Source organism: Macaca fascicularis, chromosome 7, assembly GCF_037993035.2.
Source record: "Macaca fascicularis isolate 582-1 chromosome 7, T2T-MFA8v1.1".
In the NCBI taxonomy this organism is placed as follows: Eukaryota; Metazoa; Chordata; class Mammalia; order Primates; family Cercopithecidae; genus Macaca; species Macaca fascicularis.
In genome coordinates this window covers 117939528-117957140 of record NC_088381.1, presented here as the reverse complement: position 1 = coordinate 117957140, position 17613 = coordinate 117939528, and the positions used below count along the sequence as shown (strand labels likewise).

At 48.2% G+C, this 17613-nt stretch overlaps 1 protein-coding gene and 1 pseudogene across 1 annotated transcript; both read left to right on the top strand.

The window, feature by feature from the left end:
• The first annotated feature begins 10070 nt into the window (after window positions 1-10070).
• LOC102132443 (uncharacterized protein encoded by LINC01588-like) lies at window positions 10071-14907 on the top strand. Its single transcript, XM_073998452.1, is given in 4 exon segments — window positions 10071-10221; window positions 11492-11769; window positions 14594-14825; window positions 14828-14907. Coding segments are annotated over 4 exon segments (741 nt in total).
• On the top strand, window positions 12365-17466 carry LOC135971576 (uncharacterized; annotated as a pseudogene).
• Window positions 17467-17613: the final 147 nt, after the last annotated feature.

The following is a 17613-nucleotide window of genomic DNA, read 5'->3' as shown; positions in this document are numbered from 1 at the left end:
GGCTATCCCTTTGCCCCTTTTCTCATTGTGAGTTGTCTTAATCCATCACACAGAGCCTGGTATCAGTAGGGGTTCAAAGAATGCTGCTGAATTGAATTAGAATAAGACACACAGGATGCTGGGCGTGGTGGCTCACGCCTGTAATCCCAGCACTTTGGGAGGCCGAGGTGGGCAGATCACGAGGTCAGGAGATTGAGACCATTCTGGCTAACACAGTGAAACCCCGTCTCTACTAAAAATACAAAAAAAAATTAGCCGGATGTGGTGGCGGGTGCCTGTAGTCCCAGCTACTCGGGAGGCTGAGGCAAGAGAATGGCATGAACCCGGAAGGCGGAGCTTGCAGTGAGCTGAGATCATGCCACTGCACTGCAGCCTGGGCGACACAGCGACACTCCATCAAAAAAAACCACACACACACACACACACACGCACAGGAAATGTATTCATCTCTTCTTTAAATAAGTGCTTATCTGAGTGGCCTCGGGATCCCCAATGGGTATTCTGTGGGAAGGGCACCACTAGAGTTACCCTACTCAGTACAGCATTGCATCTGTGGCTCTGCTTAACTGGAGTAGGGATGCTGAGCTCTGGGCAAACTGGAAGATGGAAGATAAGCCCTAGGGAATGCAAAAATCTTATCGCTACTGAGAACACAGCTTCACATGAGTTGTGGACACAAGTCAGGGAAGTGAAATCCACCTGCTGTCATGATTTTAGGGGATTTCAGAGTCTAAGTCAATGAACTGGCCAACAATCTAGTCTTAATTCCTTGACATCTGTAATTCCAATGACATCTGTAATTCCTTTTCTGTATCATGGGCACCCTCTCCCAGGGCCTCAGCCTGCTTTCTCCTTGAACTTCACCATCTCTGCCTTCTGCCCAGCTAGCTGTCTCTGCTTTTTGAGACAATACCAATCCCCATCTCTGGCCCCTTTGTTTCTGACCTATAACTCTTCCCCACCCTTTATAACTCCACCCAATATAGGTGTGAGGACAGTTGGGTCATTGGAACTGCACCCCACATCTTACTCCTTGTCTTAGTCTGTTGGGCTGTTACAACAAAATACTATAGACTAGGTAATTTATAAAGAACAGAGGGTTGTTTTTTCATAACTCTAGAGGCTGGGAAGTCCAAGGTCAATGCACTAGCTGATTCAGTGTCTGTGAGGGCCTGTCTCTCATATGGCACCTTCTTGCTATGTCATCACATAGCAGAGGAGGAAGACAGAGATGATTGCTGTGTCCTCACATGGTAGAAGAGAGGGAAGGGCAAAAGAGGCTCCACTGGACCTCTTTTATGAGGTCATCAGTCCCATTCATAAGGAATCATGATTTAATCACCTTCAAAAGGCCCCCGTCTTAATACTATCCCATTGGCATTTAAGCTTCAACATGAGAATTTCAGGGGGACACATTTAGACCCATAGCACCCCTACACCTACCAGGGAAGTCCCACACACAGATTCCTGATTTCCAACTTTAGCTGAGTCCTCAGGTCCTTTAAAAGGGCCAATGACACCTGGAAGAAGGGACCTGAGGTGGGGATTATAGGATGGGAGGTGAAGTGGTGAGAGAAAGGGGCTCAGCCAGATGTGGCAGAGGGTGGAGGGTAGGGGAAGGTGAGTATGGCTAGCAATGTCAATGCCACAAAGGGCCATGTGGGGTGAGAACTGTGGAGAGGCTGGTGGGATTAACCTAGGTCACCTTCTGCAGGCCGTTTCTTCAGAGAGTGAGGGCAGAAAGCAGGCTGCAGCAGGCTGAGTGGATGAGAGGTAAGAAAGTAGATCCACAGAGAAAGCCTTCTTTAAAGGCACTTGGCTGGGAATGAAGTAGCACACTTAAAGCCTGGAAGCAAGTGAGCTTGGGGATTTTAATGGTAGATGGACCTGGAATCGAGTCCATCCAGCACTTTAAGCACTCTGCAAGTTCCATACTTGGCCAAGCTCACTTGGGTGAGCTTGGAAATGTCACGGAATTCCTTGAGGCTTCTTTCTCTTTCTTTCTTTCTTTCTTTCTTTCTTTCTTTCTTTCTTTCTTTCTTTCTTTCTTTCTTTCTTTCTTTTTCTTTCTTTCTTTTCTTTCTTCTTTCTCTTTTTTCTTTCTATTTCTTTTCTTTTTCGTTCTTTTCTTTCTTCTTTCCTTCTTCTCTTTCTCTTTGTTTCTCTTTCCTTCCTCCCTCCCTTCCTCCCTTTCTGTCTCCTTTCCTTTCCTTTCTTTCCCTTCCTTCCTCTTTCTTCCTTCTTCTCTTTCTCTTTGTTTCTCTTTCCTTCCTCTCTCCCTTCCTCCCTTTCTGTCTTCCTTTCCTTTCTTTCCCTTCCTTCCTCTTTCTTCCTTCTTTCTTTCTTCTTTCTTTCTTTCTTTCCTTCTTTCTCTTTCTTTCTCCTTCCTTCCTTCCTCCCTTTTTGTCTTCCTTTCCTTTCTTCTTTCTTTCTTTCTTTTTTTCTCTTTCTTTCTTTCTTTCTCTTTCTTTCTTTCTTTCTTTCTTTCCTTCTTTCTTTCTTTCTTTCTTTCTCTTTCTCTCTTTCTCTCTTTCTTTCCCTTTTTCAGAGTCTCTCTGTGTTGCCTAGGCTGGAATATAGTGGTGGGTCTCGATTCACTGCAGCCTCCACCTCCCAGGTTCAAGCATTTCTCATGCCTCAGCCTACTGAGTAGCTGGAATTACAGGTGTGCACAACCACACCTGGCTAATTTTTGTATTTTTTTGTAGCAAGGGGGTTTCACCATGTTGGCCAGGCTGCTCTTAAACTCCTGGCCTCAAGTGATCTGTCCACCTTGGCCTCTCAAAGTGCTGGGATTATAGGCATGAGCCATCACACCCAGCTAACCTCTGTTTCTTCATCTGTAAATGGAGAGGATATCACCTACTTCATTGGGTTGGTCTGAGGATTAATCAAGATAAGGCAGATTAACTACTATGCACCTGCCATGTAATAAGTACCCAACTCATCATCTCCCTTGTATTTGTGGGCTTATGGGAAGAAAGAAAAATAAAGGATTCTAGAGGGGATAGTAATTAGCAGGGCATGTTCTGCAGGAGATGGGAGAGGATGAAGTCAGCCTCTGGAAGGCAGAGGAATGATTCTTCCTCTAAGACAGGAGGACATGAAGGGAAAGAGGAAGATGCAGATCAAATTGTGAGGTAAAGTGGCCAGAGGTTGTGGAAGTCCACATCAGAAGGTCTCTCCCACAATCTGAGAATGAAGTCCTTCTCAGCCTTCAGTTCTCCAGGCTCCCTTTTACATCTCGACAATCAGATATTTTAAGAAAGTGGTCATGTCCATAAATCATTTTTACAGATGAACATCAGTGGCTTCTTGTGTGGTGTGGTTCCCACACTTATACCACCTTTCTCTGGGAGTCCTTGCAGTGTGTTAAAATGTATCTTAAAACATGGACCCAGAACTAAGCCTAATATTTTACAAATGGCCTGACCTGTGACAAACCCAGGGGGCTACTGTCTCCTCACTAGACACTCCTGACTCTGTGAACACAATCAAAGTCCATTCAGGTTTCCAGCTGCCACATCAGGCCTTAGTTCACCTTAAGCTTGCAGTCAACCAAAATCTGTAAGTCAGTTTCACATACAACACCGTCAAATGAGATTCCTTTTTCCTTCATCATTTCTTTTCCTCTTTTAATCACTAAGTACAAAACTCTACTTTCATTCCTTCAAAATTTTATCTTCATTTTGATCTATCCTTCTAGCCTTTCGGATTCCATCCTCCTGGCCCCAGAGGAAGAAGTTACATTTCAGACCTGTCAGGTGACTCAGCCCCACTGACACAAAGAGTCTTTGTTAGTTACATCCAGGTGCCTCTGATTTCCTTGGGGACAACCCAGGACTGTCCAAAGATGCTTTGATCCTTTTTAGTATCTGTGAGGATGTGCAGGGAGATGGATGCTAACCTGGGCCAAGGATGTATAAGGATCCTTTGGAGAACTGGGGGCCTCCCTGAGGAGCTGAGACACTGCCCTCAGAAAAGGTTCTGAGTAACATCTGCTTTCAAATCCAAAACCACTCTTGGGAAATGAGACTCATTGTATAGAAAAGGTGATACCCTTGCTGATAGCAAATGGAGACAAGACTTCTAGATGACACCTACTGGTGCTCAATGAGTGTTGAATGAATAAATGAGCAAATGAATGAATGAAATGTAAGTGTGGATGGTTTTGAAGCCCCCGTTGATCTGGGCCATACTTTGCTAGGCAGTAAACTTGTTGTGCAGTGTGGAGGAGCACGACCCCAGGGTTGGGGTGGTGGCTGCCGAAGGCATGGAATGGAGGACACGAGTGCCCAGAAATCAAAGCGCTGCCCTCAGGGTGCGGTGGCAGAGGATCAGGCTCTGGAAATCTGTGGTCTTCCTCCTGGTCTTCTGGCATCTTGTTTTACTCTCCTGTGGGCATTTTATTCTGCTCTCTGTCCTCCCCTCCTCATTTCTCCTGAGAAAAGCTCATCTGAAGATGAATTCAAAACAGCCGGTTTGAAAAACCAGATGTTTCATTCTTATATTGCCAAGAAAGATTTGATGTAAGCCCAGTTGTCAGGAAGCTCTATGTGATTCACAGATATGACGGCTTCCAGCAGCTAGAAGTGCAAGGAAGGGAGGGAGCTGGAGGACGTACGTGCAGTTGTCTCATCTTGGAGAGGGGCACACTGAGGCAGAGGCTCAGCTAGGAAGCAAGAGGAACAGGAGGCACCACTGCTGTTGTTTCCAAAGACAGCGTGCAGCCCATGACCCCCCTAGCCTGGCCCATGTGACCCACATCACATCTTTTCCATCTTCTAGGAGAAATGAGAGGATTTTAAAACCAGCCTTAACTGAGTGCAGTGGCTCATGCCTGTAATCCTAGCACTTTAGAAGGCCAGGGCAGGAGGATTGATTGAGGCTAGGAGTTTGAGACCAGCCTGGGCAATATAGCAAGACCCCCATCTCTAAAAATAAACAAATAAAAGAAAAAAATTAAAACCAGCCTCTTCAAAGACACAATTATAGGCGCTCTGCCTATGAAGTAGCCATTCTTTATGCTTTTACTTTCTTAAACTTGCTTTAAAAAAAAAAGACATTTACAATTATAAATGTGGGAGGCAGGAACCCAGATTCTTACCTTGATTATTTTTTGCTTTGGTTTTTAGAAACTGACATGAAATAAACAACCTTTTGAAATAATTCTTATTTTCTTTCTTTCTTTCTTTCTTTTTTTTTTTTTTTTTTTTTTTTTTGAGACGAAGTCTCCCTCTGTCGCCCAGGCTGGAGTGCAGTGGCACGACCTCGGCTCATTGCAAGCTCCGCCTCCCGGGTTCACACCATTCTCCTGCCTCAGCCTCCTGAGTAGCTGGGACTACAGGTGCCTGCCACTACACCCGGCTAATTTTTTGCATTTTTAGCAGAGACGGGGTTTCACCGTGTTAGCTGGGATGGTCTTGATCTCCTGACTTTGTGATTCGCCCACCTCGGCCTCCCAAAGTGCTGGGATTACAGGTGTGAGCCACCGCGCCCAGCCTCTTATTTTCTTTATTAGATTGTAAACTCCTTGAGGACAGGAACAATGTCTTTTTTATCTCTGTGATCCTTCAGAGTGCTTATATCCCTTATACATAGTAAATGCATCATAAATATCTAATAATAATAATGGCTTCTCTTATCCAGAATGTCCAGGCACATGTTTCACTAATATTTGCTGAGCCCCTACCATGCTCCAACCAGCACTTTAAGCACTCTGCAAGTGTTAACTAGTGAATGTTGAGGTGTTGAGGTTGGATTCCTTCTCTAAAGATAGTTTGTCACATGGTTGTCAATGACCTGCCAAAGTGGTATTTGGAGAATCCAGTTACAGTGCTCCCGAGCTGCAGAAGGAGCTCTCTGAGATCCAACAACCTTGTGTGGAATTCCACAATTCTCTTATTCATAAACGGACCCTCTATACAGACTTGTAGTGAAACATCAAGAAACACTTCCCACTTTAGTTTTTCACAAAGAAAGCTGCTCTTGTCTCATCTCAGCTGAGATGGGGTCACGTAGGGACGCAGCTCCCTTGCCTGATCTCTGGCTCCCTGGAAGTTTCCTAAACTGTGTCTGCGGGCCTGAATCCTTGTAAGTCCAGCTGTCCATGAGGCATTGACATGGGATTTGAGACCTTACTCCCTGAGGGTAGTGATCTGTAAATGGTCAGGATGGAGAATGATAGGGAAGCTTTCCCCAGGGGGTCCCAAGCCATTCTCTCAGCACTTATAACAGGAGGGTGTCTTTACTGATGTGTCTGGAATTAATTATTCTTTCCCGCAGTGGCCTTCATTGGCATCGCCAGCAGTGGAGTTATTCCAGTGAGGATTTTTTGCTGTGGCACATCATGGAGTGGCATGAGAGGTCAGAGACTCCTAGTATCCCCCAAATATCCATTCTGCTCTTCTTCCTTAGTGATGGGCCCCCAACATGAAACGGCACTCGGAATGAAGAATGCCTTTTCCAGCCTCCCTCGCTGTCGGAGTCTCCATGTTCCAGCCAATGAAGTAAGTGAGAGTGGCATGTGCAGCATGGGGCGAGAAGAGGGGAGGCAAGGGAGTCGTGGAAAGTTTATGCCAAATGTCAAGGATGGGGAGAAAGCAGGATAAAGAGATCCTGGTTCATGATAACCTCAGGAAGACTAAGTCCAGACTTCATTCACCTGAGAAGGAAATACACTTCTGTCTTCGTTTAAACCATTTGGAAGCAGAGAGTGGGGCCTTTAAAAGCTGAATCCAATTCTCACTGGCACCTAGGTAGGGCATGAGGTTGCCCCCCCCCCCACTGGAGTCAACTTCAGCCTGAAGACTGAGAGACTTCTGAAAGTGGAAAACTTACTCCAAGTATGGGTCGGGATCCGGACGCCAGTCCCCATGGCCACTGCTGAACGACTCTTGGAGTGTGGGGATTCAAACACGGAAGGGATCCCTGGGGAGAAAACCTCACATTGTCCCAAAATTCTGCATGACTTGAGTGAATCTCTCAGAGTCTCTTTTTCAAGGCTATGTTGCTAAAAGCACAGTGGAGACAGATCACCTGGCTATGATGAAGGGAGGGGAATGGTTTTAATAAAGAGGGGAAAAGTGGAAGGCTGTGTTTTTTCTTTTTTTTCCTTACTTTTTTTTTTTTTTTTTTTGAGACGGTGTCTCGCTTTGTCGCCCAGGCTGGAGTGCAGTGGCACAATCTCCACTCACTGCAAGCTCCACCTCCTGGGTTCACGCCATTCTCCTGCCTCAGCCTCCCGAGTAGCTGGGACTACAGGCACCCGCCACCACGCTCGGCTAATTATTTAGTATTTTTAGTAGAGACGGGGTTTCACTGTGTTAGCCTGGATGGTCTCAATCTCCTGACCTTGTGATTCATCCGCCTTGGCCTCCCAAAGTGCTGGGATTACAGGCGTGAGCCACCGTGCCCAGCCGGAAGGCAGTGTTTTACAGACTAAGCCTCCCCTCGTAGGTTTTTCTGTTCTTTCTTCCTGCCTCACTTTTCTCTTTTACCTGAAGAAATACCTTGTTTTTTAAAAATTTTATTTTTAGGCCAGGGGTGGTGGCTCATGCTTGTAATCCCAGCACTTTGGGAGGCCAAGGCAGGTGGATCACCTGAGGTCAGGAGTTCAAGACTAGCCTGGCCGACATGGTGAAACTCTGTCTCTACTAAAAATACAAAATAATTAGCCAGGCATGGTGGCACATGCCTGTAATCCCAGCTACTCGGGAGGCTGAGGCAGGAGAATCGCTTGAACCTGAGAGGCGGAGGTTGCAGTGAGCCGAGAACGTGCTATTGCACTCCAGCTTGGGCGACAAGGGTGAAACTCCGTCTCAAAAAAAAAAAAAAAAAAAAAAAAATTTAATTTATGTATTTTTAGAGGGGTCCAGTTATGTTGCCCAGGTTGGTCTCAAATTCCTGGCCGCAAGTGATCCTCCTGCCTCAGCCTCTCAAAGTGCTGGGATTACAAGCTGGAGCCACTGTACCTACCACACATTGCTTTTGATTGCTAGAAACCAGTTTATACATCAGACTTGAGCCAGCTGGTGATCAGTTCTCTTTAAATTGCAAATGATATAAACTCCAATTCAAATGGACTTCAGCAAAAAAAGATAATTCATCAGCACATGTAACTGGAAGTTCGGGGCTTCACACACTGCTGAATTTGGGTGCTTCAACCGGTCATCAGGACTCAGCTCTCAGAGTTGCCTTGTCTCTGTGGCTCTCTCTCTCCCAAGAGTGGCAAGATGGCTACCGGCATCCTTAGGGTCATGCTGGAATAGATTAGATGTCCCTGTGGAAAGCTAGACACTTTCCCAATAGTTGCAAATATTACATACATATATATACAAAGAGTCCTGGGACTGACTCATTTAACTGACCAGTGCCTGAAGGCCTTGTTGACTGGCCAGGCCTGGGTCAGTCCTGAATCTGGGTGGGGTCAGCCTCATCAGAACAGCACAGCGAGTTTGGGGGTAGGGGGACGGAATATGTAAAGAAAAACCAGGACAACGCTAAGCAGACAAAATAAAGGTTTTTTTTCCCCCCTATTACAACCAAGGCCACCTGGATTTCATAGTTCCTGCCCAGGGGCAAACCTGGCTTACTAATTTCAGTGTTCTTTATTAGAGAGACACACATAGCAGAGACACAGGAAGCGAAATCAGAAGAGGGAGGGGAGGATGGAGCCTCTAAGGGCAAGAATGCATTTTTTTTTTTTTTTTGAAATTTTGTTTTCATTTGAGACAGGGTCTCACTTTGTCGCCCAAGACAGAGTGCAGTGACACAATCACAGCCCACTGCAGCCTCAACCTCCCTGGGTTCAGGCAATCCTGCCACTGCAGCAGCCTCCCCAGTAGCCGGGACTGCAGGTACATCCCCATGCCTGGCTAATTTCTGTATTTTTTTTTTTTTTTTTTTTTTTTTTACAGAGACAGCGTTTTGCCATGGTGCGAAGTCTGGTCTCAAACTCCTAGGCTCAAGCGATCCACCTGCCTTGACCTCCCTAAGTACTAGGATTACAAACATAATCGTGGCTCCCAGCTGTAAGGGTCTTTTCCAAGCTGAGTGCTGTAAGGGTCTGGGATAGGCAAGGAAGATGCTAAGGGTGTGGCCACTTGCTGTACAGTGGAGCAGGGACCTTAGAACTACATAGAAGAATGCTGGCCGGGTGCAGTGGCTCACGCCTGTAATCCCAGCACTTTGGGAAGCCAAGGTGGGCAGATCATGAGGTCAAGAAATGAAGACCATCCTGGTCCACATGGTGAAACCCCATCTCTACTAAAAATACAAAAATTAGCCAGGCGTGGTGGCACGTGCCTGTAATCCCAGCTACTCGGGAGGCTGAAGCAGGAGAATCGCTTGAACCCAGAGGCGGAGGTTGCAATGAGCCGATCGCACCACTGCAGTCCAGCCTGTGACAGAGCGAGACTTCGTCTGAAAAAAAAAAAAAAAAAAGGAAATATATAGAATGCCTTCTGAATAATCATTTCTTTTTTGAAATCATGACAAAATCTCCCTGGACACAGGGATGGGTGTAAAGAGCAGCTGGGCAGGGGATGAGGGCCTGTGCCTGAGGTGTCCAAGGGCGGCCCCAGTTCCCTGCAGATCCAGTGCAGCGGGAGGTGCAGGTAGATCTCCCTCCCCAGGGCACAAAGTTGGGTGGGGAACACCTGTCAGCACGAGCCACATCCCACCCCACCCCGCTCAGGCCTCAGAAACCTCAGGGAAATGCCTAGATGCTCCACCTCAAGGAAAACATTGAGGCCCCATAGCCAGGAGTGCCCTGTTTGTGTCTAAAAGTTGCCCCAGCCCACATTTACAGCTGGGAGGATCAGAAGGGCAATCTCTGTCTTCTCTCCAAAGGAAATCATACACATAGCTACCACCGGGAGCAGGGTGGGCCATCTGCACTCCTCATCCTACCTCGCCATCACCTTAGGAAGCAGCCATTCTCCTTGTCTTTACTGTAGAGAAGGAAGCCTGGATGGCCTGCAGTTGAGGGGACCTGCGCAAGCTCACAGGACTCTTCATCACCATAACACCTCCCTCGCCCCATAATAAAAATGATCAAACCTGTCATGATGTCAGCAGCACCAGTGTTGGTCTTTGTGGGAGAGAAAAACACAGTCCAGGGCTGCAGCACCATTGTGTCTTCCCAGCCCGGAGAACACCATTGGATTCCCTCCCACGCATGTTCCCAGACTGCCTGCCTGCCTCACTTACCTGCTCAGGGTGGGGCTGGAGGGTGGCCCCTGGGAAGAGTAAGAACTGGCCAAGCCTGAGATGTCCTTCCCTCATTTAAGGCACCACCTTTTCCCTTCTCCTGCCATCCTGGGTGCCTGGATACTTGGGATTAGAAACTAGACTGGAAATGTAATCTTTCTTCCGTTTGGGGCTGAGAACTGGGTATTAGTAGGATTTTGAGTTTATAGCACAGCCATTTCCTAAAAGCAATTAAGACTACACCGGGCACGGTGGCCCACGCCTGTAATCTCAGCGCTTTGGGAGGCTGAGGTGGGTGGATCACCTGAGCCTGGGAGTTCAAGACCAGCTTGACCAACACGGAGAAACCCCGTCTCTACTAAAAATACAAAATTAGCCAGGCATGGTGGCACATGTCTGTAATCCCAGCTACTGGGTAGGCTAAAGCAGGAGAATTGAACTCGGGAGGCCGAGGTTGCAGTGAGCCAAGATCGTACCATTGCACTCCAGCAGCCTGGGCAACAAGAACGAAACACTGTCTCAAAAAAAGAAAGAAAGAAAAAAATTACAGTCATCTCCCAGAAAAATCAAGAAGGAAGACCGTTGGAGGTTCAACCTATAGAAGATATGTTCTCATGGAATAAACCAAGAACAGAAGTCTCTCAACATTTAAGTTTTACAGACGAATAGAACCTGAGCCACTGGGTTAAACATGACAAATGACACACAGTAACAAATATTGAAGACATCGTAATGCCAAAGCAACAGAAGCAGCACCAGAAATGTTGCTGAGGCCACCATTTAGTTAATGCAAGTTGAACATATGGCTTTGGTTACCTGTGGTTCCAGGCCAGAGGCATGAAAGTCAGTGTTTGTGGAAAAGCCAGGAGGAAAAGCTCCTCTCCCCACCCCCACCTTGTCACTCAAGGTTCTGGTGCCCAAATCTCAGGACACGTCCTCCCATTTCACTCCTGCACCAGCCCCACTCTTGTAACACTGCACATGCAAGATTGTGAGAATCTTCAAAGTGCAAATATTGCCTTCTTCATTTTAGAATCCATGATGTGCTTGTGGAGAGAATGAATGAATGCTCAAACATGAATGGAGACAGACAGAGAGGAAGGGCAGGCCTAACCAAGGAAACTTATTATTTCCTAGAAAATCATTGATGAGCCTGGAGAGAGTTGGCTGAACAAAGGTAACAATTTTTTTTTTATTATTATTTAACGTATTAAGTTGGTAGAAAAAGTAAAAGAGTGAATCAAGGTTTTTGGATTGGAAGAAGAAGGGGCCCACTGAGTTCCCTCTGGGATTGTGGAGTTTCTTTTACAGCCACATGTGGAGAAGAAACTAAGGGCCACAGACCAAGTGACAGGTTGGATGGCAACCCTGGAAAAGCCACACACCTTGGCCTGTTGGAGGAAGAGGAGCAGTAGAACCTGCGTGGAGCCTGACAGAACCCAAGATGCCGTTCAGGAACCGAGAGGCCTTCCAAGATCACACACAGTTCTACAACACAGACATTTCGTCTTCTTGCCACTTAGCAGAGGGGCCCATCCCTCTGTGCCTCCAAGCTCCGTGGGCCATGTGGAAAACTCAGGTGTTCTGTCTCTGCCGGGATCTTCTTCCTGCTGCTTAAGTGTCTGCTGCTTCAGGGCCTCAAGTGGCTGCTTTATCTCCTTCTCCTTTACCACCAAGTCTTCACTCTAAGCAATTTGCCAAGACAGAGAATCTCACTGGCCTTGTGGGGCTGAGCCTTCCTTCACTGGCTGACCGACCGGGAAGTGGGCTGCTGCCTGGATCAGGTGCACGCCACAGTTCATCCAGCCATGCGCAGAGTTCTAGGGTTATGCACGTGACCCCGTGTGTGGGCAGAGGCTCTTAGCAGGGGCCGAGAGCACTGTAGGCATCTTGAGGGCCAGAGTCCCCAGCCCCAGATCACAGATACAGCATGATCAAAATATGAGGGGTCAGGGGCAGAGATTATTTGGAATAATGTGCTGAGTTTGTACACTTTTGACAATTAAAAGCCCTATGTCCCCCTGATGTCATGCATACGCTCCAGAGGAGCCACTTGGGACAGAGAATCAACAGGGCGCTTGGTGTGCACTGAAAGCTGATAGTGTATATTTGTGGGGACTATACAGGGAGAGGAATATGAAGCCTTGACAAGATGTGGTGAGTATGTATCAGTGAGGTAGGTAACTCATTAATAAGGGACTTTGCAAGGTGGCAACACTGATTCAAAAAGATTACGAGAATAAAGATTCTGTGAACTCAGAACGAAAAGGAATGCTGACGCAAGCCTGTAATCCCAGCACTTTGGGAGGCCGAGACGGGCGGATCACGAGGTCAGGAGATCGAGACCATCCTAGCTAACGCGGTGAAACCCCGTCTCTACTAAAAAATACAAAAAACTAGCCGGGCGCAGTGGCGGGCGCCTGTAGTCCCAGCTACTTGGGAGGCTGAGGCAGGAGAATGGCGGGAACCCCGGAGGCGGAGCTTGCAGTGAGCTGAGATCCGGCCACTGCACTCCAGCCTGGGCGACAGAGCGAGACTCCGTCTCAAAAAAAAAAAGAAAAAAAAAAGAAAAAAAGATCACAAAGTTAGATACAAAACTGGTTAACGTGCGTGCTACAGGGCAGCAAAACTGTAACTTTTGGGGTAATTTATCTGACCAGATAGGAATCATTTGCATCTCTGCAGAACAGAAAAACATTTACCTTTTTTTTTTTTTTTTTTTTTTTGAGACAGTATCTGGCTCTGTCCCCCAGGCTGGAGTGCAGTAGCATGATCTTGGTTTACTGCAACCTCCACCGCCTAGGCTCAAACCATCCTCCCACCTCAGCCTCCAGAGTAGCTGGGACTACAGGCACACACCACCATGTTGCCCAGGCAGGTCTCAAACTCTTGAGCTCAAGCCCACCTCAGCCTCCCAAAGTGCTGGGATTACAGGCGTGAGCTACCATACCCAGACAGCACTTACATTTTAACAGTTTCTACACAGTACTATCTCATGTTATTTTATTTTGTTTATTTTTTAAAATCGATATGGGAATCTTGCTATGTTGCTGACACCAGTCTTGAACTCCTGGCCTTAAGCAATCCTTCTGTCTTGGCCTCCCAAAGTACTAGGGTTACAGGCCTGAGCCGGGGCTCCTGGCCTAACTAAGAGTTAAAAATGTTTGGACTCTATTTTATAGTAAAAAGTAAGTCAAAGTTACCTTCCCCTAGATAGCCAAATGACTCTCAAATGGGCTTGTTAGACATTGCTTTAATTTAATATTGAAAGAACTTTTTGCTTCCCCTCCTCCTAGTTTTAATAATTCTTAACAGAGGGAAATAGCAACAAAATTTTTGCTGTAGTGGGTATTAAAGAAGGGAAAACAGACATGAATGCTAGAGTCAAAATGCCCAAGGAGCGGAGGCACCAGGGTTCTCCACCTGGTTTGGCGGCACACCAGCGGGTGACCTGGAATCTGATTTCACTGGAGCTCGGTGTCCTCATCTATAAAATGAGCTATTGAACTACACACTTGGCAGGACTTTGCCCCAAAGGTCATTTTCAAAATAAAAAATATATATATATGCCACTTCCCTTTTCCTACATTAACCCTGAGAGACAAAGAGGAAGCGGGAAGCCAGCACATGGAAGCAATTTATTGCAGACGTTTCTGGGTTGGGAAAGGAGCCTTCGGACTGCTGCAGAGACCTTTACCGGAGGTGCGGAGAACTGCTGCGGGGCTCGGCGTGCACCGGGCTCCGGGGTGTTCACGGGCGGCGCTGCCTCTGCTGCGCGCAGGACGGGAGTCGCCGGAGAACCGGTGGTGGATTCCCTCCCCGCATCCCTCCTCTGCGTCCAAAGTCAAATTGCTCTTTTCTCCGCCCACGCGGGCGTGGCGGCTGATATCCGGCCGCTGGGCGTCCCCGCGCCCCCGGGGGCCCCGCCCTGCCGCTTTCTCTGCAGCCCACCCCGCGGCGCCTCCCTGCAGAGCTGCTTCCCCGCCCAAACCGCCGCGGCGCGATGCCGAGCCAGCCCCGCGAAGCTGCACCCACCCCTGAGGACCAGCCCCTCGAAGGCAGGGCCAGCACCTCCCCGGGCTGCTGCAGCCGTGAGCCACCCCCGTTTTGTGAAACACACACTTTGCCGTTTCAGGCCGCACTTGCCCGTTGCCATGGGCGTTTTCAGTGTTGACACAAGCAGGGACTCGGAATCCCTTGACTTTGAGTTGCAGATCGTGGGTGTTGGCGTCTCCGCTGAGTTACCAGGAAGGATGGAAGGGGCTTTAGCCTCCATCCTCACTTTCCTTCTCAAAGAGTTGGCTGAGCACCCAGAGTTTTCTCTTTGGCTTGTCTCAGGTCCCCTTTCCCTGAGAGGTGAAAAGTTTTTCAGAAAGGTGAGCGCTTTCTCTTTATTCCCAGGGGCCACTTCACACAGTCCTTTTTCACCTCTAGAGTAGATGGAACCGTGGAACCATGGAACCCTGCCCTCTGGTTGTGTCTGTCATCTCCTACTGGGACCAGAGCCACAAAAGACCTAACTCTCTCCAGCGTGCAGGCATCCCAACTAGAAGAAGCAAGGAGGCAGAGACCAAGAGGACATCAAGAGGCGTTTGAACCCGCAGAGAGGGCCTGGAACACAATGCTGAGCGTGGGCCCAACCACTGCTTCTCAGTGGGGTGGGAGAGTGGCGTGGGGAGAGTTGTGGGCATTTAGGGCAGGACAGTGCCCCGCCCCCGGCTTGGGACCGGGCTGCATTGCATCATCACTGTAACCACTAGCCGCCCCCGCCCTCACAACCCCTGTGTATGAAATGCAAGCAGCACCTCCCCATCGTTGTGACAACCCAAAATGCCACCTCCTATGCCCAAGCACTCTCTAATGAGGTGTTTCCTTAGGTTGAAAACCACTGTTAGATCATTTCCTAAAATATATCTCAAAAGATCAATTAGTTCCTTAAGATATAAGTAGGTGTTATATGAAAAGAGTAGCATGCTAATATCAGTATCATGCTGAGTTTGGGAAATGGTGGGTTAAAAAGTGGAGCAGGATTTACTTACAGGACTTCTCAGAACCTTTAATATGTATAAATACATGTTTTGAATCACCAAGAGAGAGATGGACTATGCGGATCCCCAAATTTAATTGGCCCCGGAATTCTTTCTTTGTAGGACCCTTTTAGGTGCAGCCTACCTTAGATACCTCTGAACTACATTCTGTCATCCAGGGCACTCTCTGGGGACTTCTGTATCCTCCCCAGTGTGAAGTGCAGGAGTGAGCAGTCAAAAGGCCCTTATGTTTTTACTGAATTGAAACACCTAGAATGTGTGAAGATACCAGGAAGGAGGCCAGAGCTTCAGGAAACCGCTGCAAAGATGACCTCACAAAGAAATCATTGTGGCAGGGCCCCTGGCGCACTCAAGGTGATGTGACGTGTCCTGCTCCTGAGAGCACGCAGCCCTGCTGGCGCCTTGGGCTTGCATGGCTCAGGGAAAGGAAAATAGCCCGGGTGTTTGGAAGAGAAGTATGTGTGGATGGAATTACTCAAATGCTGATGGATGGATTGGGTCTCCTGTCCTGCTGGCCTGGCAGCCTCTGTGTGGAAGGCTTTGCCCAGGAGATGGGTCACAGCAGCTCTGGTGAGATGCTGGAAACATAAGCCCAGGCAGATATAATGGCAGTGAGTCACAGTAAACCAACAACCATCAGGTGCTCAGGAGGGAAGCTGAAACCAGGGGACTCGCTGTGCTGAGCTAAGCGAGGAGCAGGACTCCTGTTGTGCAAAACACAAAGAGCAGAGTGTTCAAGTCCAAGGATCAGGTTCCTCCAAATGGAAGCCCAAGCTGTGCACACTGAGCTCCAGGGCTGGCGATACAATCACCTGCCTCTGCCCATGCAGGAGGGTACCACCCAAACATACCCATTTCTCCTGGGGCATGGGCAGGGGCCAGGGGAGACAGGGCCCTACCACTTCCTGTGTAAAACTGAGTGAGCAGCCCAGCGCCCATCAGGGTCGAAGCACCTCACCTGCACCCCCCAGCCTTGTAATTTGGGCTCTGCTCACCACGTGCTCTGTGCTAGTGAAACTGCCCTCTGAGCAGAAATAAACTGTTGGCTCTTAAGTTTTTCCAGATTAACCAGACTGGCCAATGCCTGAGGCTCTGCGTTCAAGATAAAAGTGCCTAAGAAAGGAAAAAAAAGTGCAAGTAGGCAGTCCCCACTTCTCCAGGGCTGGCGGGCTCTGAGGATCCTGCCTTAGCCTGCTGAGCAGCCCAGAGTGGCTTTAAGAAAAAAAAAAAAAAGCCTGAACAACTTTTTTTTGCACATGGGTCACAGTCAAGCTTCTTAAACTTGGATGACAGTAAACCTATGACTAACTGGATAATTAAAGCCACAAGTCTGGAGGCCTGGGCAGGGCTCTGCTCTGGAATCTCCGGTGGCCTGTTCTATAGGCCAGCGTCCGTTGTCCTCCCCATAGCACAAATGCTTTTGTGAGTTGGAAACCCTCTGTGGTGACCTCTCCGTCTTCTCAAGGTCAGTTCTCCACTTGTCCATGGCTTCATGCCCCCACCCTGCATCCCTGTCCACTGCATGGAAGGAGGAAATCTAACCCACCGGCCACAGTGCAGCCCACACTCCCCACCCTGCCCCGACAGGAACATGACAGAAGGTTTCCAACTAAAACCAAAGTTACTCAGCAAAGCTTCCTGCCAGGCAGCCATGCTGGAGGGCGCAGCATGCCTCTCTCTGCTCTATCTGTTTTATGAAACTTCTTTGCTGCAAGCACTTGAGAGCCTCCCGGCTTCCTGGGGAGAGTGGACTGAACTTCAAAGCAGACACCGCTGCAGCTAAGAAGCCCCTGGGTTGCTTCAAAGACTGTCTCTTCCCAGTCTGAAGCTTCTGGTGAATGTTTCTCCCTCATTTCTGGAACAACAGATAGAGCTGCTGAAGTTTACAATATTCCCCAAGGCATTTCTGTGTTTCTGCCTTTAATCTAGGGCCCAAGTGACCACCCACAAGAATGCCCTGAACCCTGACTGCCTCAGGATGCATCCTGCAGTTTACATTCCCATGGTGCCTCCGCCTCCACTCCAGCCGCCTCTCTGGCCACCCCTGCCCCCTCCCTTCTCTCCATCATGCCAAAAAGTGCCCTCGTCCTCTCATGGTGGACGAGGGGATTCGGTTAGGAGCCAGGATGGTCTATGTGATTTTTGTACACTATTCCAGAATAGGTGTGTGGTTGCTTTAAAAATAAAAAGAAATGTGTCTTCCAAATCTTTGAAGCCCTTTGATTACAGGAAGCTGTGGACTGTGTTTAGCCTGTGGCTCTGTGTGCCCCTTGGCTGCTGCTGCTTACTCCTTTTTTTTTTTTTTTTTTTTTTTTTTTTTTTTGAGACGGAGTCTTGCTCTGTGTCCCAGGCT